The sequence below is a fragment of the Gallus gallus genome, chromosome 4 (genome assembly GCF_016699485.2).
Source record: "Gallus gallus isolate bGalGal1 chromosome 4, bGalGal1.mat.broiler.GRCg7b, whole genome shotgun sequence".
In the NCBI taxonomy this organism is placed as follows: domain Eukaryota; kingdom Metazoa; phylum Chordata; class Aves; order Galliformes; family Phasianidae; genus Gallus; species Gallus gallus.
Window position 1 is genome coordinate 88,240,314 of NC_052535.1, and position 25,511 is coordinate 88,265,824.

Below are 25,511 nucleotides of genomic sequence, written 5' to 3' on the forward strand. Positions count from 1 at the left end.
TTATAAACAGGAGGCAGAGTGATTTTTTTTATTTTATTTTTAATTTACGTGGTGTAATAGTGATAGGACAAGGGGGAATGGCTTTAAACTAAAAGAGGGGAAATGTGGGTTAGGTACTGGGAGGAAATTCTTTTCTTAGAGAGTGGTGAGGCCCTGTAATGCTGCCCAGAGAGCTGTGGGTGCCCCATTACTGGAGGTGCTCCAAGCTGGGTTGGGTGGGACACTGTGCAGCCTGAGCTGGTGAGTGCAGCCTGCCCACCCAGTGGAACTGGATGGACTTTAAGGTCTCCTAAGCCACTTGGATGGTTTTTAGCACGACTAAATAAGAAAACCACACAGAGGACATCTGGACAGCACTGCCTTGCGTGTCTTAGTAGGATCCCAGAGCTAACCAGGCAAACATGGAGAAAAACACACTTTTTTAATTCTGTCCAAGTTTTATTTCTAATTAGGAGCATCACTTCAGTCTGAGTCATGGTGCTGGGTGCTGCGCTGGTGCAGCCCATGGGATGGCAGATCCTGCTGGTTTTTCCCTCTATGCAAACAGCATTTCTTGGTTGCAAGATGAGTCAAGCACACAGCCCTCTGCTCAGGGAGAGAAGAGGAAATCAGCACAAAACAGCCCTCAGAGCCCCCTCCCTGTGCTGTTTTTAATAACATCAAACAACATGGCATTATCTCGGTGCCCTGCAGCAGCAACATGTCCCTCCTCAGTAACATCCTCCCCTCCCTCATCTGTACCATAGCCCTGGGGTGGATGTGAGGCCCCCAATCTGCCCACGTTGCTCACCACTGCTGCAGCAGATTCCTGGTGCTGCACAGCTCGCCCCATCCTCGCCGCAGGCTTTCCTCCCAGACTCACAGGGCGTTGGCAGGAAGTTCTCCTCCTGGCACCGCAGGGTTTCAGAGGTGCCCAGGTAGCAGCCCAGCTCCTCCCCGCAGCAGATGTTGGGGCCAAAGCAGTGGCCCTTGTTCCTGGGGCCGCAGGGCAGGCACTGCTCAGGGAATTGAGGAACGGTGTTAAGGATTGAGCCTGATCTCTTTGCCCTCTGCCGGCGTGTGTGTATCCTCATCTTGCTCTCAGCTCTGTCCTCACCCCGGTGGTTTGCTCTGGAAGGCTCTGGGTTTGTTTTCATGTATATTTTGAGGGGTGGTGGGAAGGCATTGGTCTTTTCTGCCAGGTATCGGTGGTAGGATAAGAAGGAATGGCCTCACACTGCACCAGTGGAGGGTCAGGTTAGATATTAGGAAAAAATTCTTCTCCAAAAGAGGTGTCAGGCACTGACACAGGCAGCACAAGGAGTGGTGAAATCACCAAACCTGGAAGTGTTGCAGAACTGGAGATGTGGCACTGAGGGATGTGCTGGGGTTGGACTTGGTGCTCTTAGAGGTCTTTTCCAACCTGAATGATTCCACGCCAGTCCTGGCTTTAGTCAAATGGCTGATCATGCCCCAAATTCACCCACCAGAAGTTAACATTCTACATAAAAATGGTGCCACCGCCCCATTGGAATCGTAGTTTTTTCCCAGTGTTGGGAAAAAGCAATTGTCAGAGAGATGGGTTTTCATCAGCATCCTGCTTCAGGCTGCCTTCTTTGCAGCTCCCTTTTGGCTGCCCATCCCCAAACTGCTTTTCTTTGAGATTCCCCATTCTGAAACCCCATTCCTATAACATCCCTGCTCCATGCACCTTGCCTTGCTGTTCGGGAGGCTCAGAGCTGCCCAAGGAAGGGGTGGCAGAAGGAAGACAGGTGCTCTCACAGCCCACCCAGCCCACAGGGACCTACCTTCCTGATGTCCATGTCCGGCACGGCACGCTTACCCCCGATGGGGCAGTTCTGGATATAACAAGCTGAGGAGAGAGCCAGAAGCCCCAGCAGGCAGACGGTGAGCGCCTTGTAGAACATGGCTGCAGGATCAGGATGCTTCTGGGTCCCGTCTGGGCCAGCAGCAGTATTTATAGGGCCCCTTGCTAATTATACACGCCAGCGCCGTCGTCATTGATTTCCTTTAAAAAACACAAGGCATTGCTTTCCACACCAAAGGGCTCAGCTAATAACTGGAGGTCGAGGACGTGAGGTCAGTGCTGTGGTGCTGATTTTCTTAGTGCTCGCTTTGACCACAGCAGGGGGACACGCAGGGGCTGCAGGTGCTATTTTGGGGTGAAACCTCCTTGGATGGCCAGGCTGTGGTTTTGTGGCTTCTTGTTCTGCTTGGCCAAACCCTATGGGTTGGGTGGGGTTGGAGTTTGGTGCCATGTCCTGGCAGTGGCGTGAATGGGGTGAGCTAAAGTGAAACTCTGTGCTGGCCGGGATTTGAATCTCTTCTGGTGGGAGGAAAACCAAAACTGGGGAGCTTTGGGTTGTGATATGTCGTTGCCTGGTCCTTCATGCCCATCTCTGCCTGGTGTTAAGGGTGCTCAGTGACATGCATGTCCCATCTGGGAGCATGGTGACATCACTGAGCATCCCCAAGCCCACCCCACCTTCTCAAAACTACCCAACCTCATCGGCAAGTGCTTGAAAACCCAAATCTCCTGTAACTTCTGCTCTGGAGCCACACACATGGCATGAGTACAGCCAGCCTCCAAGGCCTGGATCTCCCTGCCTTTGTTACTGCAATTAAGGGCTTCCTGACTTGAATAAATCCCCTCATAAATCCCCATAGCTTACGTCTATGGAGACCGTGACCCTGGTCCTTCCCAGTGCCTGCTTAATTGGGGAATGCAGAGCCCAGCGCTGTGGAGCTGTCACCTCTGCCATCCCCTCTGCCCTGTGTCTGGTCTGCCACTTAGTGGGGTCATGTGGAGCGGGCTGAGGCTGCAGCTGGGGCACGGGGCTCCATACTAATGGGGTGGAATGGGGGCTTCGCACCGTGCTGGGGTGACGTGGGCCAATGGGAGCACCACTTCCCCAGGGTGCCACCTCCTCATGGGGACATTATAAAGGCCAGTTGTCCCCACACAGCAGCCGGATGCCAGTCCAGGGGGACGGGCAGGTGATGGGAACAAGGGACGTGGCTCCTTCTGGGGACACAGCCCCCAAAATGCCACACAGAGCCTGGAGCAGGGAACCCAGAAGGGTAAGAAGTTTAGGCAGCATCTGCCCAAATAGCTCTGGGTTTGGGGGCATTGTGGGAATGATGTGGGAGCAGTTTGGTGAGCGCTGGTAATATTGCTGCCATGAGAAGATAATTTGTGTGATGAGGTTCAACTGGGAACCCAAAGCTTGCAGCTTTGGGGTGTTCGGGTTTTTGAGTTTGAGGTATTTGGGGAAGATAATATCTGGGGTTGGTTCAGCTGGGAACCCGAAGCTTGCAGCTTTAAGGGGTTGGGGTTTTGGGGTTTGGGGTATTTTGGGAGGATAATAGGTGTGATTGCATACAACTGAGAACCCAAAGCTTGTAGCTTTGCGTGGTTGGGGTTTTGGTGTTTGGGGTTGGGTTCAACAGGGAACTCAAAGCTTGCAGCTTTGAGGGGGTGGGGTTTTGGGGTTTGGGTTTTTTGGGAGGATAATACGTGTGATTGGGTTCAACGGGGAACTCAAAGCTTACAGCTTTGAGGGGTTGGGGTTTGGGGGTTTGGACTAATTTGAGGGGGTAATACATGTAGTCGGGTTCAACTGGGAACCCAAAGCTTGCAGGTTTGGATTTCTGGGTTGGGAGGTTTGGGATGGTTTTTCTTCCTTTTATCCCATTTAGGATTTTGGATGTGGCCAAAGCCACAAGTCGCTGACAGTGGAACTCTGCCAGGACCTGAACACCAAATCTTCACTTCTCAAAGGCAACGCAGCCCCAGAATGCAAGGAGGTAACAGCGGTGACATCCAAAGGCAGATCCCCATCACAAATCTGGGGACAGGGTGTGATAGGGAGGTTGGATGCTGGTGGGACCGTGGGGTGAGGATGGATGGCCCGACCTCAAATCACGACTCCAGATGGGATTTTTCCCTTTTAGCACCAGGGGGCACCAGCTGAGCAAAATCCCTGTTGAATGGGGGTTGAGTCTCCAAGGTGGAGAACAGTGGAAATGGGAAATTGGATTCAGGGAGTCAGATGAAGGCATAGCACCCACCCACATGGCCGCATCCTGCCCATCCCCAAGCTCCCAATGTACCCTGGAGCTCAGCGCTGTCCCCCCTTATCCCCAACACCTCAGACAAAGCCAGCACAGTGCAAGAGGACTTTATTAGATCTGCTATTTACAACGGGGCCTGCTGATGTCCCGGCTGCTCAGAGGCCAGGCTGCTTGCCCTGCTGCTGCCTGTTGGCCAGGTGCATCAGCCGCAGCAGTAGGTCCCCAGCTGCGCCATCCAGCACCGTCAGGTTCTTCTCCGCTGCCTCTTCTGCCTGCTCACTGCCCTCCTCCAGGCACACGGCGTCCATGGCACATGTGTCTGCAACAGGGAAAACATCACAGTTAGAAGCAGTTGGTTTCGGGTCATAGAATCATAGAATGGGTTGGGTTGGGTTGGGTTGGGTTGGGTTGGGTTGGGTTGGGTTGAATGGGTTTGGGTGGGGATGAGTTGGGTTGCGTTGGGTTGAGTTGGGTTGTGTTGAGTTGGGTGGAGGGACCTTAAAGATCATCTGGTTCCCATTATTGGAGTGGTGGAGCAGCTCGAGCTCTAGCTTTATTGCTCCCATTAACCAGGAAGAGGGGATTTTTTGTGGTTTATGATGTGCACAGCAAGGGAATGTCTCACGGTGGAGACGTGGGAGGGAGCTCTGAGCTCCATCTCTGTCCCAAGCTGGTGACATTGCCACTGCTGCTCTGTGCCTCAGTTTGGAGGATGAATGCTAAACTGGGGAATGCTGATTTTTGGGGGATGTTGGTTTGGAGGATGCTGTTTTGGGGAGAGATGCTGATCCCTTTGGAAAGCACCAGAGCACTCACCAACCCTTTGCAACCCCCAAGCCACCCCGGTTCCCATTAACCCTTCCCATCCCAAACCACCCCAGCTCCACCCACTCCCCCTCTCCCACCACCAAGCATTATCACCCCCAAAACTCTCCCCAGACCCCATTACCAGCACTGCAGCAGACACCATTGGCAGCGCAGCGCCCGTCGGAGCCGCAGGGCTGCCCACCAGCCTGGCAGGGTGAAGGCATGTAGTCCTCCTCAGCACAGCGCCGCGTCTCTGCCGTGCCCAGGTAGCAGCCCAGCTCCGCACCGCAGCAGATCCCGGGCCCGAAGCAGCGACCCCTGTTCCCAGGTCCACAGGGCAGGCACTGTGGGGACAGAGCATCTTTGAGCACCCATCCTTGAGCTCAGAGACCCCATATAAGACCTATTTTCTGCGCATCGCACAGTGACGCCTGGCCTGTCCCCACCTTTGCCATCTGACACGGTGGCTTGTCCCAGTGCCACCCTTGGAGTCCCCCTTTGTCCACCCCATGGATGCTCCTGTATCCCCAACTCAGCCATCACTTCAGGACCAAGTTCTTGGCCACGTCCCCCAACCCAAAGAGCGATGGGAACCAACCAGCAGGTGCCAACAACACCCAGCGGGTGCCAACACCCAACAGCTGTTGGGCACCCTCCACACCCCACAGAGCCCCCATTTACCCCCGTGCCCCCATACCTGCCGCAGGGCTGTATCACCCAGGGCCCTCTTGCCACCCCGGGGGCAGTTCTGGATGTAGCAGGCGGAGGACAAAGCCAGGAGACAGAGGAAGGAGAGGGGCAGCGAAGGCTCTGCCATGCTGAGTGTGCCCAGAGCGGTGCTATGCGTTCGGGGAAGGCTGCCCTGCCGTTCGTTGGCTGCGCTGTGTGTCTGGCACTGTGCTGTGCTGGTGCCTATTTATGCTGCTGTCCCCCCTTCCCAGGGGGAGGAGGAGGAGAAGGAGGGCGGGCTGTTGTCTTTTTTTTTTTTTTCTCTTTTATTTTTTTCCCTGTTTTTTTTCCCAAATTGCATCCAAGTGAATCTGTAATCGAGGTGATTCAGTGCAGAAGCGCACGCAGCAGCACTCAGGGATGGCAAATCCCCTGAGCAGGAGCAAGTCTTTGGGCATGGACCCCTGGCGTGGACAAAGGGAGGGATGTGGGAGTTTGGGAAGGGCTGTGAGTTTGGAGGGGGCTGGATTGGCAAGAGAGGGTTTTGGGGTGTGGGTTTGGAGGATATCGGTTTAGGGGTGGTGGTGGTTTGGAGAAGGGTGGTGGTTTGGAGGATACTGGTTTAGGGAGGAATGCTGGTTTGGAGAGTGCTGGTTTAGGAGGGTATCAGTTTGGAGGATGAGGATTTGAGGTGAGATGTGGTTTAGATGATGTGGGTTTAGAAAGGGATGCTGGTTTGGAGGATACTGCTTTGAGAAGGAATGCCAGTTTGGAGGATGAGGGTTGGGAAGATGCTGGTTTGAGGGAGATATTGATTTGAAGGATGAGGATTTGGGGAAAGATGCTGGTTTGGAGAACTTCAGTTTAGAGAAGGATGCTGGTTTGGGAAGGGATGCTACTTTGGAGGACGCTGGTGTAGGGAGGAATGCTGCTTTGGAGAGGGATGGTGATACAGAGGATGTTGGTTTAGGAGAGAACAGGTTTGGTGGATGCTGGTTTGAAGAGGAATACCAGTTTGGAGGACGAGGGCTTGGAAGGTGATGGTTTAGGGGAGATATTGATTTGGAGGACAAGGATTTGGGGAGGGATGCTGATTTGGAGGACGTCACTTTAGAGAAGGATGCCGGTTTGGGAAGGGGTGCTACTTTGGAGGATATTGCTTTGGGGAGGATAACAGTTTGGAGGATGAGAATTTGAGGAGAAGCGTGATTTTGGAGGATGCTGGTTTGGAGAAGGGTGTTGGTGTAGGAGGGATGGTGTTTTAGGGAGGATACTGATTTGGAGGATGAGGATTTGGGGAGAGATGTCCTTTTGGAGGATGTTAATTTGGAGGATGCCTGTTTAGTGGGGATGTTGATCTGAGGGTTGTTAGTTACGGAGTGATGCTGGGTTGAAGGATGCTGCTATTGGGAAGGGATGCTAATCTGGAGATTGCAGCTCTGGGAGGGATGTAGCACTGAGACCAGGGCTGGACCGCAGCACACTGTGATGCAAAGACCCCCACTGCAACCCAGCCCAGGGGACAGCCGTCCCCCGCCATGAATATTCCTGCTGGTCCCATGTTCCCACTCCAGCAAAGCTGAGGGCGACCTCGGCGACGTGAAATTAATATGCAGAGGGGAATCAGGAGCCTAATGAGCATCCGCCGTCCTGGTCCCAGCGGCGGTGAGGAGGGGCTGTGGGAGGGAAGGGGACGGGCAGTGGGGATGCTGTGATCCCACTGCTGGGATGGTTACCCGCCCTTAAGCACCCCCTGAAATCATCTGCACTAAGGATGAGGATCGGGGGCAGAAAACTGCAGAAAAAAGGGGCTGCAAAGGGGAAACTGAGGCATGGAAGGGTGAGGGTGGGCTCACAGCTTGGGGTGATGCTTATGGTGTCAGGGATCCCAGTCCCAGCCTGGGGTGGATGCATCCCCTGGTGGTGTTGGTCCTGGATTTGAGAGCTCAGGACTGAGAGCACTGGCAGTGATGAATCATTAAGGCCGTACCTTAACGACCAACATCATCAGCGTTGGGCTGCCCAGCCCAGCCCTCCATGCTGCTCACAGCAGGTTCCCAACCCGCTTGCGTTGCAGGGCCGGGGAGGATGCGAAAGCACTCGGATGGGAAAACTTTTCTTTAAAGAAGCCCAAATGTCATGTCTAAATTGGGCATTTCGCGCTCATGCTCCGTCTCTTCATTACTGTACCGTAAAATTACATTAGTCGGAACGAGCTGCATTCAAATGACTCTGTGTCTGGAATGATAACGCGGGAATATGAGATTAAAATGTAATTATGCTCTTTAAAGTCAAGGAAGGTTAATAAAATGTTTTCCAAGTTGCAGAGGCTCCGCAGCCACAACGCAGAATCACTTATTGAAATCAAGGGGAGGATGGGGAGGGATGGAGCCGGGAGGGAGAATGGATGTAGAGCACAAAAAGAGTGTTTGGGGGGGGGTGGAAACATTGGGGTCACAGTGGGGGACGTCAGGAGGGCTCAGGCAATGGGGCCATGGGGCGGAGATGATCAGGAGCATCCCGCAGGGTGGTGGTACCCAATGTCCACTCAACACTATGGGGCTCCCTGAGCCCATGGGGTCCTTTCTCTGCATCGCCAGCACTGCTGTGCCACGTTCCATTTCATCCCCAGGCTCCTGCAGGCCCCTTCGTTAGCGCTGAGCTCCTAACGACGTGGGTATGGCTGCTTTAAGGTGATTAACCAGCACAGTTATGGCTGCCTGCAGGGAACTTTGAGAAGCCTTTGCTCTGTGCCAGAGTCACTATCAGGTCACGCCGGCAGAGGGACGCGTCCATCTCCTGTCTGGGGAAAGTGATGCTCCCCAAATTGGCCCTTCTTTCGTGGTATTTAGCAGTGACCGGGGCTCCTCCATGCCCGTCAGAGGAGCGTCACTTGGTCACCACGCTCTGACAGCTGATGGGGCTTAATGGTGGTGATGGGGAGGGGACGCAGGGGACACCGGCCCAGCTGATGGATGGGGACAACAGCCAGTGCAGGCAGAGGGCCACCAGTGGCCCTTCCCCAGCTCCTGAGGAGAAGACATCAGCCTGAACCGCTGCCTGGCGGCAGGGCTTGGTGAGAAACTCCTGGGCAGAAGGGATGCTGCCACAGCTTCGAGTTCTGTTGGAAGCAGTGAGGACAGGGAAGGAGATGGCTGCGCAGCTGGGTGCTCCTTGGGGAGCTGGGAGCCTGGGGCGGAGGAGGTGCGAGCTGAATCACTCCTGGATGCTTCACTGCAAACCCAGCAGCGCTGCACACTGAGATTGCTGCTGGCCTCCAAATCGTGGGACTTTGAGGAATCTGACTGCTGATTATTTAAAGATAGGGGGCTTCCAATTTTGCTATAAATGGAGATGGATAACAAACGCCCACTGGTGCAGACAAGGAGAAAGATCAGCTCAGCGCCAGCACAAAGTGGCGTTCCAATTGCTTGATGAGGCTGCTATTTGCTCAGAGCAGAAAGCCACAAACTTTATGGGCTGCTCAGCACGGCAGTGCCTGTTAAGAGAGAACAGAGGTATTACATGTAGGTGGTTCAGCTGGAGGCTCATTACCCCAGAGAAAGTGGCACAGAACATCAGTAAGAGACGTTGGCTCTGCAGAGAGGAATTATCAATGAAGTGGCAGCAGCGGGGGGGGTGTGCAGGTGACAAAACCCGCTGCTGTCACCCACGCTGCATTCAGGACGTGTTGCAGGCAGGATGCATCCGAGTGATTTTCCCTTTGGCCTTTTTCTGAGCAGCTCTCTGAAGAGCAGAACTCCTCAGAACGGGACATGTGAGGTTCAGTCCCAAAACCCCACGGTGAGAGCTCACGAGGCTGTGCCACAACGCCTCTAAAAGCTGCGGGGCTGCAGCTCTTCCTTTTGTGTCGACGTGGCTTTTTCCAGCCCATTTATTCAGCACTCCGCCAACAGATTCACCACACGAAATCATTAACACACACAATGAGGCCAATTACGAGTCAGAAAGAGAGAGAACCTGACTTTAACCATAATTTTATTAAGGCTTAAATGTCTATCAGCCAGACGGGAGCCGGTCCGGTCACACGACAGAAACCGAGAGGGACGTTCTGTGTAATGCAATGACTTTTCTACATGAGTCCACTTGAGCAGGATGAGATCTCTGCCAGCACTCAGGCATTGGCTGCTCCTCTCCTGCCTCGCTGCAGTGGGGAAGGATGAGCGATGTGCGAGGGGAGCGGGGTGGGGAGGGGAGAAGTTGGGTTGTTTGCACGTTGCCAACCACAAGGACATTTCCTGGTCCACGGCCAAATGGCTGCTCGTCAGATGTTTAAATGGTTTTAACTCACAGGGAAGCCTAAACTCACTGTCCAAAAGGCACCTATGCTAACCACTGAGCCACTGGGATTGGTGGTAAGAGGGTGGGTGCGACAGGTGGAAATCAGTCCTGTATAAATACACGTTCCTTGTTAAAGAAGCTATGGCTTTTATTATCCTCAAGATCGCTTTTTGCTCTGGCGTGATGCTCTAATCTCCCCCCCACTACTCTGTAAGCACAAGGAGACCTCTCCACGATGCTCATCTGGCTGTCGTCCTCGCATAACCCGCACAGACACACAGGACAGCAGCAGCTCCTGTTCTCCTCCCCAGGCATTGTTAGAAGTGGACCCTCCTGATGTCGTGTGTGGCCACCGACCTCTTGCAGCTCACACACAGGATGGACAGAGCCTTCTGCTTCTCAGCCAAGCATGGGCGACACATGAGGTGGCTGCAGGGAAGCTGGTAGATGGGCTCTGTCTTGAAGTAAGATGAGAAGGTTTTGCCGCAGGATGTGCATCCCTGGGTCTGGTTGCTCCTGCTGTGCTCTGCGAAGCCAAGAGGAGAAGCAGTGTGGTCAGGGACATGTGACAAGTGCCACCCCGAGCTGAGCACCGAGTGCTGGAGGTGCCCATAGCTCAGGACCACAGCCTCTTTTCTCCAAGCCTACCATAACTTATGTTTGGTGGGCACGGTGGTGGTGGTAGCTTAAGGATTGGACAAGACGATCTTAGTGGTCTTTTCCAACCTTAACCATAGAATCATTTGCGTCGGAAGGGACCTTTCAAGGCCATCTGGTCCAATTCCCATCTCCTGTAATGAGACCCACAGCTCCATCAGGTGCTCATAGCCCCATCCTGCCTGCCCTGAATGTCCCCAGAGATGGGGCACCCACCACCTCTCTGAGCAACCTGTTCCAGTGCCTCACCATAAGAATGTTCTTCCTTATACCCAATCTAAACCTCCCCTCTTTCAGTTTGAAACCATTTTCCCATGTCCTATCACGACAGATCCTGCTCAAGAACCTGTCCCCTTGTTTCTCATAGCCCCCCTTTAGATACTGAAAGGCAGCTGTCAGGATTCTATGATTAAAAAGGGAAGGGTCTGGCTTCTGGAGGGGTTGGTGCTTAGGAGGGGCTGGATCACATCAGCCTTTGCACCATCAGGCTTTTAATAGACGACGATACAGCTTTTCACTTTTACTGAGATTGAATTGGCCTCCCTTCCTCTTTTCCAGCACTTGAAGCAAAATCCCTGATTCCTGTGTGAAACACTGTAGGCATCATCTTGCATTTCTGTCACACGCTGCCTATAAAGGGCTACTCAGTCAACTCTTCAACAGCAGCAATTTAAAAGGGGACAGTAAAAAGCTTAATGGCTTAATGCCACTGTGAAACATCAAAAGCTATTCAGAGAGATAGGCAGCCATTGGGAGCTGCCCATCCCAGCCCTGCCTCAGGAACACGAGAGCCTCCTCCAGGGGAAGAAGCAGCCAGCAGTGAGCACATCACCTTGTGGAGGGGCATCTAAAGGTCCAGGGCTTCCAACACAGATTCTCTGAATCCCAAAGACATCCTTTTGGATGGTGGTGCCGTGGATCAACAGGTCTAGCTTAACAGCTGGCATATATACATTAAAATCTGATGGGACTCTGAGAACAACCGTGGCTCACTGGCCAAAGAGGCATGGAAAGATGCTGAGCAGCAGCACAACCCTCCCTATAAACCTGGTCTCTGTTCTCCTCTCCCATTTGCTGCTCACCAAGGATGGAGCCCGTGTTCCACGAAGTGCTGCAGCCTCCCTCGCCCTGCACCTGCTGCTGGCTCTTCATCAGCTTGGCTGTGAACGATGGCATGGAGCTGAGCGCCGAGTTCAAGGCGGTGTCCAAGCTCTCAGACAGCTTTTGTTCGTGAGAGAGCAGATCTGCAACAAGAAGCATAAGTTTGAGAGGGGGGTGCTGGGAAAAGGCTGTTGGTACGCAACAGAAACACTGCGGTTGCAACTCTCAAAGCTTTGCCACTTGTTTTCTGAAGAAGCCACTTCCCCATCACGGTGTCAGGATGGGGATGTGATGCTTCAACTTTGAGTCCTTGAGAGGAAAAGTCATCCAGATTCACACAACAGTGTCATAAAGTCAAAAAGACCACAAAGACCACAAAAATCCAACTGTCGACCCATCGCCGCCATGCCCACTAAACCGCGTCCCCAAGTGACAACCAATATCCAGGTGCCCCCTTATATCTCAAAGCCTGAATGAAGTCAAAAGACAAATGATCCAGAAACATTTCCTCCAGAAACAAAATCAGAGGCACAACTCTTTTTTCTCTTGGCTCCAGAAAGCCAGAATTGCATCAATGGATAAAGCCAAAGGGACAGGGCTGGATCCTTCCTGAGGGGCACGACAGTGTTTTGTCTGATGCAGTCCCGAAGCCCTGCTGTTAATTGAGACTATGCATTAAGAGCACGGTGCCTGCATTGCTAATTCTGCTCAACCCAGCTCCCACAGGGATCATGTGTGCGTTACTGCTGCATATTCACTGCAACAATCAAGGCTGACAAAGAAGGATCCCATGAGGCTGTGCCCATGTTCACATACAGGCACAGCTCCCTGGGAGCACCAGGACCCAGCCTGCAACAATCCACACCACTTCCTACAGCATGGAACGATAGATCAGGGCAGGAAAGCACACTGGCCCCTGCTGTTGCTGGTTCCTGATGAAAATTAATTACTTGAAGCCTTTAATGAACTTGTTTTAAGTTAAAAGCCCACTTAAGCTTTCTTGAAGCATTACCCTTCAGCAATTTTGGGAGGAGGAGGGGTGGAGTGCTGCATACCCACAGGATATAGCAGCTTTCAGAAGCTGTGGACCATTGTTTGGTGCATTACAGACCACTGCTTCCAAGGGAAACTCAACTTACCTGCCCAGGGAGCGCCCTTGTGTGATCGCCCTGCATGTGCACCATCCTTCACACACCTGACTGCCTGCAACACAGCCCTGCTGCTCCCTCCAGCCTCATACAAATGTGAGACAACAACCAGTGGGACTCCTGCCTGCAGCAGTAACTGTGTTTGACAATACCAGAGAGAAGATGCAAGCGCTGCTGTACACAGTACAGCTATACCTACAGAACAGCTGCACACAGCAACTCCAGCACGTTTCAGGTATTCCTGAACAAACAAGGGAGAAAGTAGCCGTGCAAAAACAGATGTGGATTCTAGCAAATGATCTGGCAGGGAGTCAAGAGAAATGAGTCCTCGGGAGCCAGGTTCTTCAACCAGGGAAAGGGGAGCAGGATCAGCACAGCCTGCAGCCCCATTCCTGCTTTTTTTCTCACTTCAATCCCCACTCCAATTGGGTCTTCCCATCCTGCCAACTCCAAGCACTTATTTTTCCCCATTACTGCATGTTTTCTTGCAAGCTCAAGCATCCAATATATGCTAATAAATCAGTTATGATAAAAAGAGACATCTTCAAATCAAGCCAGCACATTATGAGAAAAAGGTTGTCTTTTTCTCTAAAACCCTAGAGGGAAACAAAGCAACCTGAGCTAACAAGAGGGCTGTGAAACAGACTGCACAAATAACACAGGAAGAACAACAAGCCTAGAGGTGAGAAGAGGAGAGAATGGGAGTAATCATCACCCAGTGACAGCAGGTTGGGCTGAGGAGAGGGGATGTGCATGAGATGATGAACCCACTCCTGTGACATCGATACAACAGCCTCAAAGCTTTCTGGAGGCGGCAGGGGAATCTGTGTGGGAGCCTCCTGACTTGGAAAGCTGGCCCTGGGCTGCCAAGACACTCAAGAAACACAAGTGATTTAGGGAGCCAAGGTACCTGTAGAACAGTCCATCTGGATCAAATGCGAGTCACTGTCAGTTTTCATTTTTTTAGCACTGTTCTCTGAGGTAGATGTGACAAGTAAGTTTGTAGAGGAAAAATAAAGTGGCTGCACAGAACTCGGATCCATACAGTCCATCTTCCTTTTCAGAGAAGATGTTACAGAGGAAGGTATGAGCATTTCGGAGGCATGAGCCCTGCCAAGCAGGTTGGTGCCAGGAATGCTGTGCTGTAAGAGGAAGTGATCTATCCTGGCCTTGAGAGTGGGGTGAGGTAGGGGCTGCGAGTGCTGGCTGAAGGCCACCCCAGTGAAAGGATCACTGGGCACCCTGCCCCAAGACGCCTCACTCCGGTTGCATTTTTCCAAGGTGCTCTGGTCAATCACCTTCCCAGAGGGCAGGAGCATGGGGAAGGTCATGATCTCCAGAGTGATGGGGTCCAGGAACTCTTCAGGGATGTCTTGGACGACGTCCACCAGCTTGCGGAGGGCCTGCTGTTCGCTGTCATTGGTGCTGAAGGGCACGCAGTCGCTCTCCATGGGCGTCCAGAGCTCAGGCTTGAGGGTGCCAACATCCTGGGCGATGCACTGCGAGGCCACCTGAAAGACGCCCTCGATCACCTCCTGTGGGCACGACTTGGCAGGCTGTCCCCACACCTCCAGCCTCTTGATGCCAGGCAGGCCACCTCCGGCCACGTGGGTGATGCAGATCTTTAAGTGCGACACGTTGCTCAGTGAGGAAGGCCCTTTGTTCCAAAGGTCTTGAGACACGGCGCCGGGGTAGGAGAGGACGTTTTCCATCTGAAGGAAAGGAGGCCTCGGCTTGAAGCCTCTGTGGCCAAACGTCACTTTGCTTTGATTTTTTAAGACAGCTTTGCCCACCAGTGTGAAAGCGTCTTTGTCCGACACAGGCTGACCGGCCAGACCTGAGAACTGACCCTCGGGGCTCTGCCAAGAGGTTTTATTGCATGAGGTAGAGGTGTAAACTTCGAGCCCGGAGAAGGCTTGGTATCCTCCGGATGAGATATCGATATTAATCCTGCAGATCTCAATGTTGAAGGGAAAAGAGATAGTGACATGGACTGGAGGCTTGATAAAGTATTCGCTGCGGAAACCACGATTCCTCCTGGCAAGGTCTTCAGAGATCAGGTTCTCCACTTCGTAACCATCAGCAGAAATCTGCATTGCAAGAGAAAGCCAAATTTAAATTGAAGAATGAAAGTAAAGAATAAACTCATTTCACAAGCAATTAAGATGACATAAGCGAGGAACCGTGGCTCTGGTTCCACACACAAGACTGGAGATCCCTGCACATCTACTCCTGCCCTCCCCCCAACCACATGGTCCCACACACTCTTTTCTGCACCCTCTGCTATCACAGAATCATAGAATGGCTTGGGTTGGAAGGGACCTCAAGGATCATCAAGCTCCAACCCCCTGCTGCATGCAGGGCTACCAACCTCCACATTTAATACTAGACCAGGCTGCCCAGGGCCCCAGCCTGGTCTTGAACACCTCCAGGAATGGGGCATCCACAGCCTCTCTGGGCAGCCTTTTCCAGCACCTCACCACTCTCAGAGTAACAAATGTCCCCCTGATATCTTGTCCCTGTTTCAACAGCGCTGAAACGTTATGTCAGCTCATTGTGCCCTGTAAAAATGTACTCTGAATCAGCCAGCTCCAGGATCCCTGCAAAACCTCTGGGCTCAGCTAGCAGAATGCCTCGTCCTGCTTGGGGTCAACCTGCCCAACACTGAGAAAGCTCTGTGTCAGTCCTCATATTAATGAGTAGAGACCGTTCAACAAATGTTGTCAAGTGATGCACAGTCTACTAGGCAAGGGTAAAGCTGTGACATTGCAGGGAAGAACATCTAGAGTCAAAGCACGCACATCTATAAGCACATAACGTCATCTTGTTATGAGATCCTGTAAAATTAGGGCATTTTCTTCCAGTAATTACCGTGTGTCACACCGGAGAGCTCACAGAAGGCCACATGGTGTTCTACCACTAACTAGCAGAGTTAGTGTTAATTAATAAAAGCACAGAAAGGGAAAACCAAGGTGCTCCCCCAAAGGACCAAGGTTTCCAGTTTTACCTTGTTGCAGTGAATTCTTGGCTTGAACTGTGGGAGACAGACGTTTATTACCATCTTTGCAGTTGGAGAGAGCTCAGTTTGTGAGCATCGGATTCAGCTTTAAAAAAAAAGAAATAAAAGGCAAAAAGCATCAGTGATCTGTAAAAGGATCTTGTGTTACAGCATGTTATTGAATTACAAGCTTAGGAGCTCCTAAAACACAGCTCAGATCCAAGTCTGGGAGGTGAGGCCACCGTTAACTGTGGAGAGATGGAACTGGAAGAAAAACACGTTAAAAACATTAAGTAGTGAACCCCTGGAGAAACATCAAAAGCTGGAAAATTGCTCTTTTCAGTGAAAACCTCTTACCTATGCTTAAAGTAGGTGCTTAGATTAGATCTGAATGCTCACTGCAGGAGGTTTGGCAGCCCTAGTTGAGCACACCACAGTATCAGGGGCAAGAAGTGGAGGTAGGGCCTACCTGCATGCCAAGGCCCCAAAGAGGGTAAGAGCAGCCAGCATTCCCAGTGCTGCCACAAAGAGATGTGGCTCTCCCAAGGGCTCAGGGAGCCTTGGGTACAGGCAAAGATGAAAAACCAGTATTAATAACCACTACTGAATAGCTCCAAGGGAGTAGTAATAGCTCTAAGGGAGATTATCTGCATTCTGGATGCTGAGATGATTCTTCTGACAGCATTCAAGTGAACGCACCATCTTCATCATTGAAAGAACGTGACTCGCATTGGTTACATCCAACTCCTTTTAAGAATGAAATTATCTGTGAGGTAGGAGCCTTAACCTTACATTAACCTCAGTTTTAATATGTCACTGCCTTGGGCAACCTCAGGAATCTCCTGTTTCCTTCAAGGACGAGCTGCCTTTTAATGGTTCACAGCCTTTTAATGCTTCTCAAGTGTTGTTGTTAGTTCAGCATCTGAGGTACAGCTCAGAATTGCAGAAGGAAGCATAGGTTGGCTTGGATTGGAAGGAACCTTAAAGACCACCTAGCTCCATTCCCCTGCTGTAGGCTGAGTTGCAGTGTTCAAATAAACATAGAATCATGAATGTTAGGAAGGAGCTCTAAGATCACCAAGTGCAACCCCAACCCATCCCACCGAATGCCCACTGAACCATGTCTCTCAGCGTCACATCACCATGGTTCCCCCCTAAGGGAATGGTGACTCCCTACTCAGATCAGCCCCTCTTCTACCCCAGAATCTTCTCTGACAGCAATCTGCAGTAACACAGGTTCTGGGCAAGCATGAACCAATTCTCCTCCAGCATCACTTCCCTGCCTTTCTGAGCCTGACATGTTCCCCACTGCTACAAAGGAGGCAGCAAGGAATTTTCTCAAATAGGCTTTTGAACCGCTTTGACTTTTGGCACTCACATCTAATGGGAGTAAGGCTGACTACTTGCTGTGTGACAAAGCGACTGCTCTGAGGTTCATTTTGAACCTGTTGCCTGCTAAATCAGTTTAGCCCTTTCTCACATCCTCTTCCAACAGAGCAGACTGCTGCATTTGGACATGAGAAGCCATGGTGATACCTTCTTTAAATGAAAACGAGCAGAGAGGAACCTCCACCCCTACCTTGCTGCAAACCCACCATTTTGAGACCTCATTCTCACAAGCTGCTGTTGAAATCCTGCCTTGGGGGATCCCAAATCCCTGGAGGTCCTGCAGGTGTGCTGCCTGGTGCCAGGCAGGTGATAGAAGGCACTCCTCAGAACAGAGTCACATTGTGACCTGGTAACACGGGAAAGCTCCTTCCAAGCCGTTACTGAGGTTACATCCTAAACTGTTATTCTTTTTCTATCAAGTGCTTCATAACCTCTGTCAATTAAAACAATTGTCAGTGACAGTTCAGGCAGCTGTGACATCAAGGAGGTTCTGAGTTTATGAATGCTGTTAAAGCACAACACCCACAGAACTGCATTACCCAGTGAAACAAACAGCTCAATGATTATGAAGGACTCAAAGACCCCAACCCACCCCCACCATGCCCACTGACCACGTCCCTCAGTGTCACATCCCCATGCTTCTTGAGACAGCGACTCCATCACCTCCCTGGGCAACCCATTCCAATGCCTGACCTCTCTTTCAGGGAAGAAATTTCTCCTAATATCCAACCTGACCCTCTGGAGCACAACTTGAGGCCATGAGCTCCTGTCCTATCACTGGTTACCTGGGAGAACAGACCAATCCCTAGCACCTATCCCAAATGTTTCCTCAATATCATGACACTGTTCTGCTCTCAGAGCAAACAAATCCACCAACTTCCATTAAGAATAGAGGGAAAAAAAAAGATAATAATGGAAGAAAATTAATACAAAGGTAGGTTTTATTTGTCATGGCAGCATTTGCGGACTGATGTAACAACAAAGAGCACGGGGCACATGATCATGAACAGAGCAGAATTCTCTAACACGTCAAGGCAGATTCAGCACATAAAGCACCTGCAATAGCTTCACCAGCACTCAGAGATCATTTCCAAGCACTACTTTGGGAGGCTGCAGCAGCCCCCAAGCAAGCAGACCCCGGGCTGTCAGCCAGCCCTGCTGAGCAGCACTGGGTTGAACACCTTGTAATGGAGGTAGCTCAGTTTCTCCAAGCGCGTGCGTTTGAGCAGGGGGAACCACTCCCAGAAGGGAAGCTCCACCACCACGTAGCCCAGCTGCCGCAGCTGCCGCCTCTTCAGGCAGTGCAGCCCCAAGAGCCGCTTGGACAGGTAGCAGTAGTGGTTGCGGTTGGACACCTGAATGGCCAGCCTTACCCCCTGGGGCTGCTGGAGGGGCACAAGAGAAGGGGAGGCCCCAGGGCAGCTCCCCGATGGAGTCGTGACTTGCAATCTGGTGTCTGCGATAACGGGCCCACTCAAAAGTGATACAGAGGGTGTTGGTGCTTGGTTCCACTCCTGTCTAGGAGCTGCAGCTTCAGTTTCCCCCTCTGCAGGGGATTGGCTGTTAGATTTCCCTTTGATAAGCTGAGCCATTAGGTCATCTGTTAGACTAACTCCTATGTCTTTGAGGTTCTTATCTGCAACAGTGTCACTTGAGTTGAAAGGGATGGGATGCCCATCCATGGCCAAATGAACCTCCAGGTCACTCGATCTGGTGTGAGGCAAAATCATGTGGTTTTTCACATACTCAGGACCACCTAACATGCTCTTGAGAAGAGACACAGCTTCCACAATTTCAGGCCTGACATAGATTTCCTGCTCTGCAAAATTCAGAACCATCTCAGTCATCTCTTCATAAAGCTGAGGTGCAAGACGGCTGCCTTGGTAGCCCGGGCACTCAATTTCAACGCTCCTACCAAGAGTGAACAGGTCCTTTCTGAGTTCATATTTACTACCTCTCACTTTATGGACAAACTCATCTCTCAAAGCATAATCTATCAGCTCCTCTGGGAAGCGTTTGACAAATGCCAGGCCAAGCAAGCCAGTAAGGAGATGCTCTGGAAACTTCTCAAATTCATGGCGTTTTCTAAGCATCTGCTCTATCAGGCTGGAGTAAAACTCTTCCTCGTTTGGAGGTTCGTAGTCCAAGCATCCAAACGACCATAAGAACTTGGCAGCATCCTTGCTACGGCAGTAAGTCACTTTGGAAGGCAATGACGTGGCAACAGCAGCCAAAATGCCTTCATCATAGTAGTGTAGGGATGAACAGCTAAGAGTTATGTGCATGATACCCTGGATGTTTGTTGTAGGAATTCGAGCAGGGACAACTTTCCCAAGTTTCCTCAAGAGGGGCAGGTGATCCATGCGAGTGTAGCGGAGCATCTTAAGCACGTTCACTAAAGCATAAGTGCCCATATCTTCCATCTCCAGGGAGACTCTGTCTGCAATCTTCCTCATGACGTGGTCAGAGATACCACTGATGGATTTGAAGAGCCCTAAGCAAATAGCACCCAACTCCTCCAAGGTGCAGGAATCCAAGTACTTCAAAATCACACTCTCCAGCTTCTGCATCAAGTCCACGGGTGACTTGCGGCCTTCACCGATGATATAAACAAGCTGAACAAGCTGGGGCAAAGTGAGCTCTTTCCAATGCATGTTGGCATAGCTGAACAAAATGCTCAGGTAGGAAGGCACGCTGCGCCCCAGGCAGCGCCAGCAATCTGCCACCAGCAGCAGCTGGTCCAGGTTCATGTCCCACACGCGCCGGCAGAATTCATTCTCACAGGCATTCAGCACAGGGTGGGTGGGTGGCACAACCAAACGAACGCAGGCCTTTAAGATATCAATGAGTTCTGAAGTGCTGAATGACTGGATATTCTCAATAGCACAGCAACACAGTGTATTAAACCTGTGGTCAATCATCAACTCTGCGTGTTGTTCCACTGGCAAATGACTCAGCTTGCAAAAATAATCTGTGACAGTTCCTGGGCTGTGGCTGCCCTTGGATATGGGTATGCTGTGCAATATCGAGTCACCTTCTTCTGAAGGAAGAGCCTCTATTGGCTCAAATTTATCATAGCTGAGAGTTCTGTACTCAGGCCTCCCTTGTTGGAACATGCGAGGGTCCTCCTTGGAGTCATGCATCTCTGCTTTATCCATTTCTGCCTCCTCCTTCCTGGTCTGCGCTGCAGAGAGTCGTGCTGGCATGGTCTGCTTGAGGTGCGGTTTGGGCTTTGGCAGGGCATTTCTGACAGGTGGCAAAGCTTGAGCAGAGGTGGTAGTGAATGTATGCTGAACCTTTGAGGTGCCAGTGTTGGTGGAATCATCAGTGAGAGCCTGGCTGCAGCTCCTAGCAGCACTCTGCTGGGAGGCAGCTCTGCTCTTGGCATAGGCAGAGGGATTATACAATACTCTGTAGTCCGAAGGATCCAGCAACTGGATTGTGGCTGTGGATTCGGGTCTGCTGTTGGGTGTTTCTGGGTTCTCTTCCTTCTGCTTACTTTTGTTGCTTTCTCTCTCGGCCTTGCATTTGGCAGTAGTCAAAAATGTAGTCACCCTGCTCAGCCTTGGAAATCTTCGGCGTATTAACACCGTAGCCATGGATCACAATTTACTGGGGTCACAATTGCTTCCAGGTACTGAAAAAAGGGCAGACGAAGAATGAGTGGCTTCCACCTGACACGAAGCACTTTCTAACCTATCCTTCTCATTACTGAAAGTTAAGCGATGGCAGTGCTTCCCCTAGTGAGAGCAGCTGTTTCCCTGCAAGGCCGTAACACAGTCACTATCGAGCATCACATCATGCAAAGGCAGCTCAAGACAAGCACACAGGTGGCCTGACACACCTGGAGACGTGGTACTTGGCAGGCAGGTATCACCAGCTACACAGCAGTTACCAGTAACCTGGCAGAGACTGTAGGACCTCGGGGGGAAGAAGTCATCTCTCTGTCATTTTGTAAGAGACCCAAAGTGCTTTTCTTTCATTTTCAACAACAAAAAGATAATTCTGTGGCAAAGTCTTTAAAGGCTGCAGCTGCACGTATTCAAACAGAGCATTCTGCTGCTTCAGTCAACAGCGTGAAGCACCGACCACCACCCAAGAAGCTGTGGAAATATCTGTGGTGCCACTCTGCTCCTTGCACAAGAGCTCCTGGAGTCAGCACACGAAGGCTGTGAGCAAAGAGCCTCCAAAAAGCAGCTCACGAAAGGGAGGCTGCCCATAAACTGCAGCAGGAAGGAGAAACAGCCCCAGAACAACGTGGGGAAAGAGCATGGAAGAAGAAACAGATTATTACAAGATGCTGCATCTCGAGGTGAGAACTGGAGGGATAAAAGCTTTACTCTTCAGGCACGGGAGCCTCTCCCAGTGTTAGGGGATGCCTTCCCAACTCCTGTCTACAAGAGCTACAGCAGAAAGGGCGAGGATGAGACATCTGTCAGGAGTTAAGCTTTGTGCTGCCAGCATGCACAAGCTGCCAAATGAGCTGCCTGTTTACGATGATTCAGACAAGACTGAAAAAAAGCACTGGGTCAGCTCTCCGTGTAACACATCCTTATCCCATTTCGTGTGTCCAATGCCAAGGATGCAGCACAGCAGTTTTCACCTTTAAAATCACTTCTGCTCTCACTGCACGGAGGGCACATGATAGAACCACAGGGTGTCAAGTAACCAGGAAAACCAAAGCCTGGCAGAGATGTGGCAACAGCGATATGCATTAGCTTCTGTTCTCCCAACACTGGGGAAATAAATCAAACACAGACGCTCCTTGAGTTCGAGGTGGATGCCCTGTGAGAGCAGGCAAACCCAATCCTACAGCAGCACAATGAGGAAGAGGTGTGATGAATACTGTTTTTGCAGAGTAGGAGAGAAGCTGCAGTGGGATCCGGCTGAACATGAAGTGGATTTAGTTTTGAGTAGAGGCTCACACGAGCCACTGGATGATTTATTTCAGCACAGTGGTGAAGCAGCAGCTCCTCCCAAAGCAAATAAAATGGGGAAGGAAGGTAAGAAAAGAGGGAGGGATTTCTGGGGAGAGTCTAAGCAACAGCCCTTGTTCCTTTTTAGTGCCAGATGCAGAGTGCTGCCTGCTTGGGGGTTCCCTGCAGTAGCCACTGCTGTCACTCCCATGCCATGAGCATGGTAGCAAAGGCAGTAACAGCAATAGGCAGGAAGCACATCTGTGCTCTGGAACAGGCACAAGCAGCCTGCTGCTCTCTGAAGGCTGTTCTCTCACCATGTAGCCCCAACATGGCTGTGCTTTTGTCAAAGCAGCTTCACACAGAATTGAAAAGAAATAAAGAAGCGTAGGAAAGGTTGGAAGTGCTCAAGGAAGAGCTCTTGGAGACCTCAGCTTCTCCTTTCCTTGATGCCATGGCACAGTGTGTAACACCCTGCCTCTGGAAGAAAAACAGTGGGGAGAGGAAGAAGACTGAGGGTAAGGGCACGCACACATTTGCTTTGCAAATGGCTCAGCAGATATGCAGCATCACAACCACCATCTGCAGAGAAGAAAGGAGCAAGACAGGAAGGCAAGAGCTCCAGTTCTACCCTCCTAGCACACAGCAGAGTGGCTCAGTTTAGTTCTCTGAGATCCTCTCCACCAACCTGTGTTAAGAGCCAGGCAGAAGAATGGAAACATTCCCTCCTGGCATGAGAAGTGACACCGTGACAGGCAGGAGACATTCTGTCCCTTCCATACCACTACCTGGTGAGCATGGGAAATAAGAAGTTCACTCAGAACTAGGGCACTAAAACCCCAGCCCAGAGCAACGCCACTCCCAGTGCTGTAAGCAGCAGCAAGAAAGCACTGGATTTCAAAGCTCTCCAGCTAATTGCATATAAATGTCTGATTAAAATGTAATTTCCATCTCCATTGGCTACTTTCTTGTCTGACTCTGCTTTGCACACTTTCTATTCAGTTTTCTACGACTGACAGGCAAGCAGTACTAAGACAGCCACTTCTTTAAAACGTGTTCTATTTGCTGTTGAAAGGTGATGCCACCTACAAAACCCAGCACTGCACTGTTACCAAAACCACCCCCTCTCGGCAATGACAGCCCTGCTTCAGAGACAGAGAATCAAAGTCATGGAGTCTGCACACCAAAGGCAAATGTTGCATGTAGCTAAGAATATCATCCACGCAGCTTAGCATTAAGCTCTGTGACGTCTTCAGAAAGACATTCAGTAAGTGTATTTTTTTCTTCTTCTGTCCCACATTCAGCAAAACAGCTGTGGAGAAGACCATGCAGAAAACAAAGCAGGAATGAAGCTAGATGGGTCAAGATACCTCAAACACCTTAGAAAGAAGCATGTCCACGTGGCTTTTTGCCCATCTTCAAGTGCCCCAACTTGTTATGATCTACATTTCTACAGCACTTCCAACTCAACCTACATCTCTGCTCATTTTTCCTCTCTTCTTGCTACCCACAGTAATCAGCCTCTCTTTCTCCCACCACAGCAGTTCTCATTTAACAGTGTCCAAACTCTCTTCCATCTCTGCAGCTACCCAGAAAATTCACTCCCAGTGACTCATCTCCAAAAAGGCTGCAAAGCCTTGGAGATGGGCCCCGCAGGCTGCAAATGCTCTTTGTGGAGGCCCTTTGGGATGGAAACATCTTTGTGTTTGTGCTTGTGCCATGCTTACAGCCGAGTTCCCAGCCAACAGGGAGCTGAACACCAGGACAACAACATTCCTGGAGGGATGCCACATGCTTCTGGGTTCCAGCTCTGTGAGAGGGAATATCAATGCATCTGAGCCTGAAATACGTTCTTTAGAAACATCCAAACAGACTCACTGTAGCAGTGGAAAGTCTGTGAGTGATCCAGGCTCACAGATACGTGCCCCTGATACCCTGGGATACACACCATTCTGTGTCCCTCCTGCCCAGCAGCCTGGGCAAAGAAAAAAAACATTATGGGTCCCTTTCTTTCTATTATTTTCCCCCATCAGATCTGCTCAGATGAGAACGGATTAGGATAGGACCGTTCATCTGGAAGGGACCTTCACTGATAATACAACCATAAAACATCCAGGGCTGGATGGGACCCACAAGGATCACTGTGTATAACCCCTGGCTCCACACAGCACCACTCAAACCAGCGGGTGGTGCTGTGTCCCAGCTCTGGGCCGTGCCCACTGCCATGCGCAGCCTGCTCCATGCCCACCGCCCTCTGGGGCAGAGTCGTTCTGTAACCTCCACCTGCCCCCTCCTCTGACGCAGCTCCACGCCGTTCCCTCGGGTTCTATCGGTTCCCAGCAGCAGAGACCGCACCTCGCTCCCATTCCCCTTTCACAGGGAGCAACGAGGCTTTCTCTCCGCCTCTGCCCCCCGGCCTGCTCTGCAGTTCCCCCACACCCCTGCCCATCCCGGAAGCCTCCAGGCCTGAGGACCGCCGTGGCCGCAACTGGGCCTCGGAGCCCCACTCACCGCCCCACCCCGAGCCCCAGCCCGCTCCTGGCTGAAACTCGCACACCCCCAACCGAGCCCGAAGACGGGGCCCGCTCACACTCACCGGGGCCCGGCGCCGTCGCCGGCTGTGGCCCTGCCGCCCGCCAGCCCCACCGCCACTTCCGGCCACCTGATAATGACGCACTTCCGGTCGTACGGGAGCCGAGCGGGGAGGGTGAGAGCCGCGCGAGCGACGCTCGGTGCCGGCAGGTGGCGGCGGCGGAGCGCGGTACCAGAGTCACGTGGTGCGCTGCTGGAGACACGTGACAAGGGCCCAGCGCTACCTCAGCGGGCTGCCGCCATGTTGGGCTCCTCGGGGCTGCCCTGAGGGGGAGCTCCTGGGCTCCAGGTTGTGTCACCGCTGGGCTGAGCCCTGCTCTGTCCCCTTGCACATCCCTGCAGGGAGTTAGGCCATGGATAGGATCCCCGTGAGCCTCCCCTGCTCCGTGCTGAGCAGCCCCAGCTCTCTCAGCCTCTCTCCATAGAAACACCACAGTCCCTTCAGCACCTTCACGGCCATATGTTGGGATCTCTCTTCCAACCAGACCTCTCTGGTGCTGGGGACCAGAACTACGCCCCAGCAATGCTGAGCAGAGAAAAAGGATCACAATCATTGATACTTCCTAATGCAGCCAAGAACAGCATCAGCCTTCTCTGTGGCAGCCTTCTCCAGCTCACATGGAATCATAGAATTGCTAACACTGGAAAAGACTTCTAGGATCAGCAGGTCCAACCGATGACCCATCTGTGGAAGGAGATGGGGCTGAGTGAGATCTTGGCGTGGGAATGGAGTAGAATTAGCTCACGTTGGGTGCACAGTGCTTGGGCTGGCTCAGGCACCTCTCTGGGGCCGTGGCTGACATCTCCATCTGGGTCTTGTCATCCCCACTCTGTCCCCACCTCAAAGTCCCTCAGGTC

The 25,511-nt window shown here is 51.8% G+C and overlaps 4 protein-coding genes across 5 annotated transcripts; all 4 read right to left on the reverse strand.

Moving 5' to 3' along the window:
- Positions 1–19: 19 nt before the first annotated feature.
- Positions 20–1,930, reverse strand: OXT (oxytocin/neurophysin I prepropeptide). The gene is made up of 3 exons (XM_025150346.3): positions 1,788–1,930; positions 791–995; positions 20–585 (listed from the first exon to the last, which is right to left on the reverse strand). The coding sequence occupies exons 1-3, from the start codon at positions 1,905–1,907 to the stop codon at positions 536–538; spliced, it is 375 nt and encodes a 124-aa protein (XP_025006114.1). The 5' UTR covers positions 1,908–1,930; the 3' UTR covers positions 20–535.
- A 2,235-nt stretch (positions 1,931–4,165) lies between these two features.
- On the reverse strand, positions 4,166–5,772 carry AVP (arginine vasopressin). Its single transcript, NM_205185.3, has 3 exons — positions 5,579–5,772; positions 5,024–5,225; positions 4,166–4,393 (listed from the first exon to the last, which is right to left on the reverse strand). Exons 1-3 carry the CDS (start codon positions 5,696–5,698, stop codon positions 4,230–4,232), a joined length of 486 nt encoding a protein of 161 aa, NP_990516.1. The 5' UTR covers positions 5,699–5,772; the 3' UTR covers positions 4,166–4,229.
- A 3,760-nt stretch (positions 5,773–9,532) lies between these two features.
- Positions 9,533–24,724, reverse strand: UBOX5 (U-box domain containing 5). The gene is made up of 5 exons (XM_015286030.4): positions 24,658–24,724; positions 15,766–15,862; positions 13,669–14,848; positions 11,592–11,753; positions 9,533–10,378 (listed from the first exon to the last, which is right to left on the reverse strand). Exons 2-5 carry the CDS (start codon positions 15,817–15,819, stop codon positions 10,170–10,172), a joined length of 1,605 nt encoding a protein of 534 aa, XP_015141516.1. The 5' UTR covers positions 15,820–15,862; positions 24,658–24,724; the 3' UTR covers positions 9,533–10,169.
- On the reverse strand, positions 15,766–24,724 carry FASTKD5 (FAST kinase domains 5). Of its 2 annotated transcripts, XM_046941158.1 has the most exons (3): positions 24,658–24,724; positions 18,519–20,782; positions 15,766–15,862 (listed from the first exon to the last, which is right to left on the reverse strand). In XM_046941158.1, exons 2-3 carry the CDS (start codon positions 20,742–20,744, stop codon positions 15,839–15,841), a joined length of 2,250 nt encoding a protein of 749 aa, XP_046797114.1. In that variant the 5' UTR covers positions 20,745–20,782; positions 24,658–24,724; the 3' UTR covers positions 15,766–15,838. The 2 variants fall into 2 exon arrangements, with proteins under 2 accessions (XP_046797114.1, XP_420875.6); XM_420875.8 differs by lacking the exon at positions 15,766–15,862 and having other exon boundaries at positions 18,069–20,782.
- Positions 24,725–25,511: the final 787 nt, after the last annotated feature.

Excerpts from the sequence above, each read along its gene's own strand:
- OXT (XM_025150346.3), bottom strand. The coding sequence starts at position 1,907 with ATGTTCTACAAGGCGCTCACCGTCTGCCTGCTGGGGCTTCTGGCTCTC. Across the intron at positions 996-1,787 it reads CGGACATGGACATCAGGAAG|TGCCTGCCCTGCGGCCCCAG; the intron begins GTAGGTCCCTGT and ends TTCCCTGAGCAG. Across the intron at positions 586-790 it reads AGGAATCTGCTGCAGCAGTG|AGGGCTGTGTGCTTGACTCA; the intron begins GTGAGCAACGTG and ends CTCCCTGAGCAG.
- AVP (NM_205185.3), bottom strand. The coding sequence starts at position 5,698 with ATGGCAGAGCCTTCGCTGCCCCTCTCCTTCCTCTGTCTCCTGGCTTTG. Across the intron at positions 5,226-5,578 it reads GTGATACAGCCCTGCGGCAG|TGCCTGCCCTGTGGACCTGG; the intron begins GTATGGGGGCAC and ends CTGTCCCCACAG. Across the intron at positions 4,394-5,023 it reads TGGTGTCTGCTGCAGTGCTG|ACACATGTGCCATGGACGCC; the intron begins GTAATGGGGTCT and ends TCCCTGTTGCAG.
- UBOX5 (XM_015286030.4), bottom strand. The coding sequence starts at position 15,819 with ATGGTAATAAACGTCTGTCTCCCACAGTTCAAGCCAAGAATTCACTGC. Across the intron at positions 14,849-15,765 it reads CAAGAATTCACTGCAACAAG|ATTTCTGCTGATGGTTACGA; the intron begins GTAAAACTGGAA and ends CTTGCAATGCAG. Across the intron at positions 11,754-13,668 it reads CCAGATGGACTGTTCTACAG|ATCTGCTCTCTCACGAACAA; the intron begins GTACCTTGGCTC and ends TTCTTGTTGCAG.
- FASTKD5 (XM_420875.8), bottom strand. The coding sequence starts at position 20,744 with ATGGCTACGGTGTTAATACGCCGAAGATTTCCAAGGCTGAGCAGGGTG.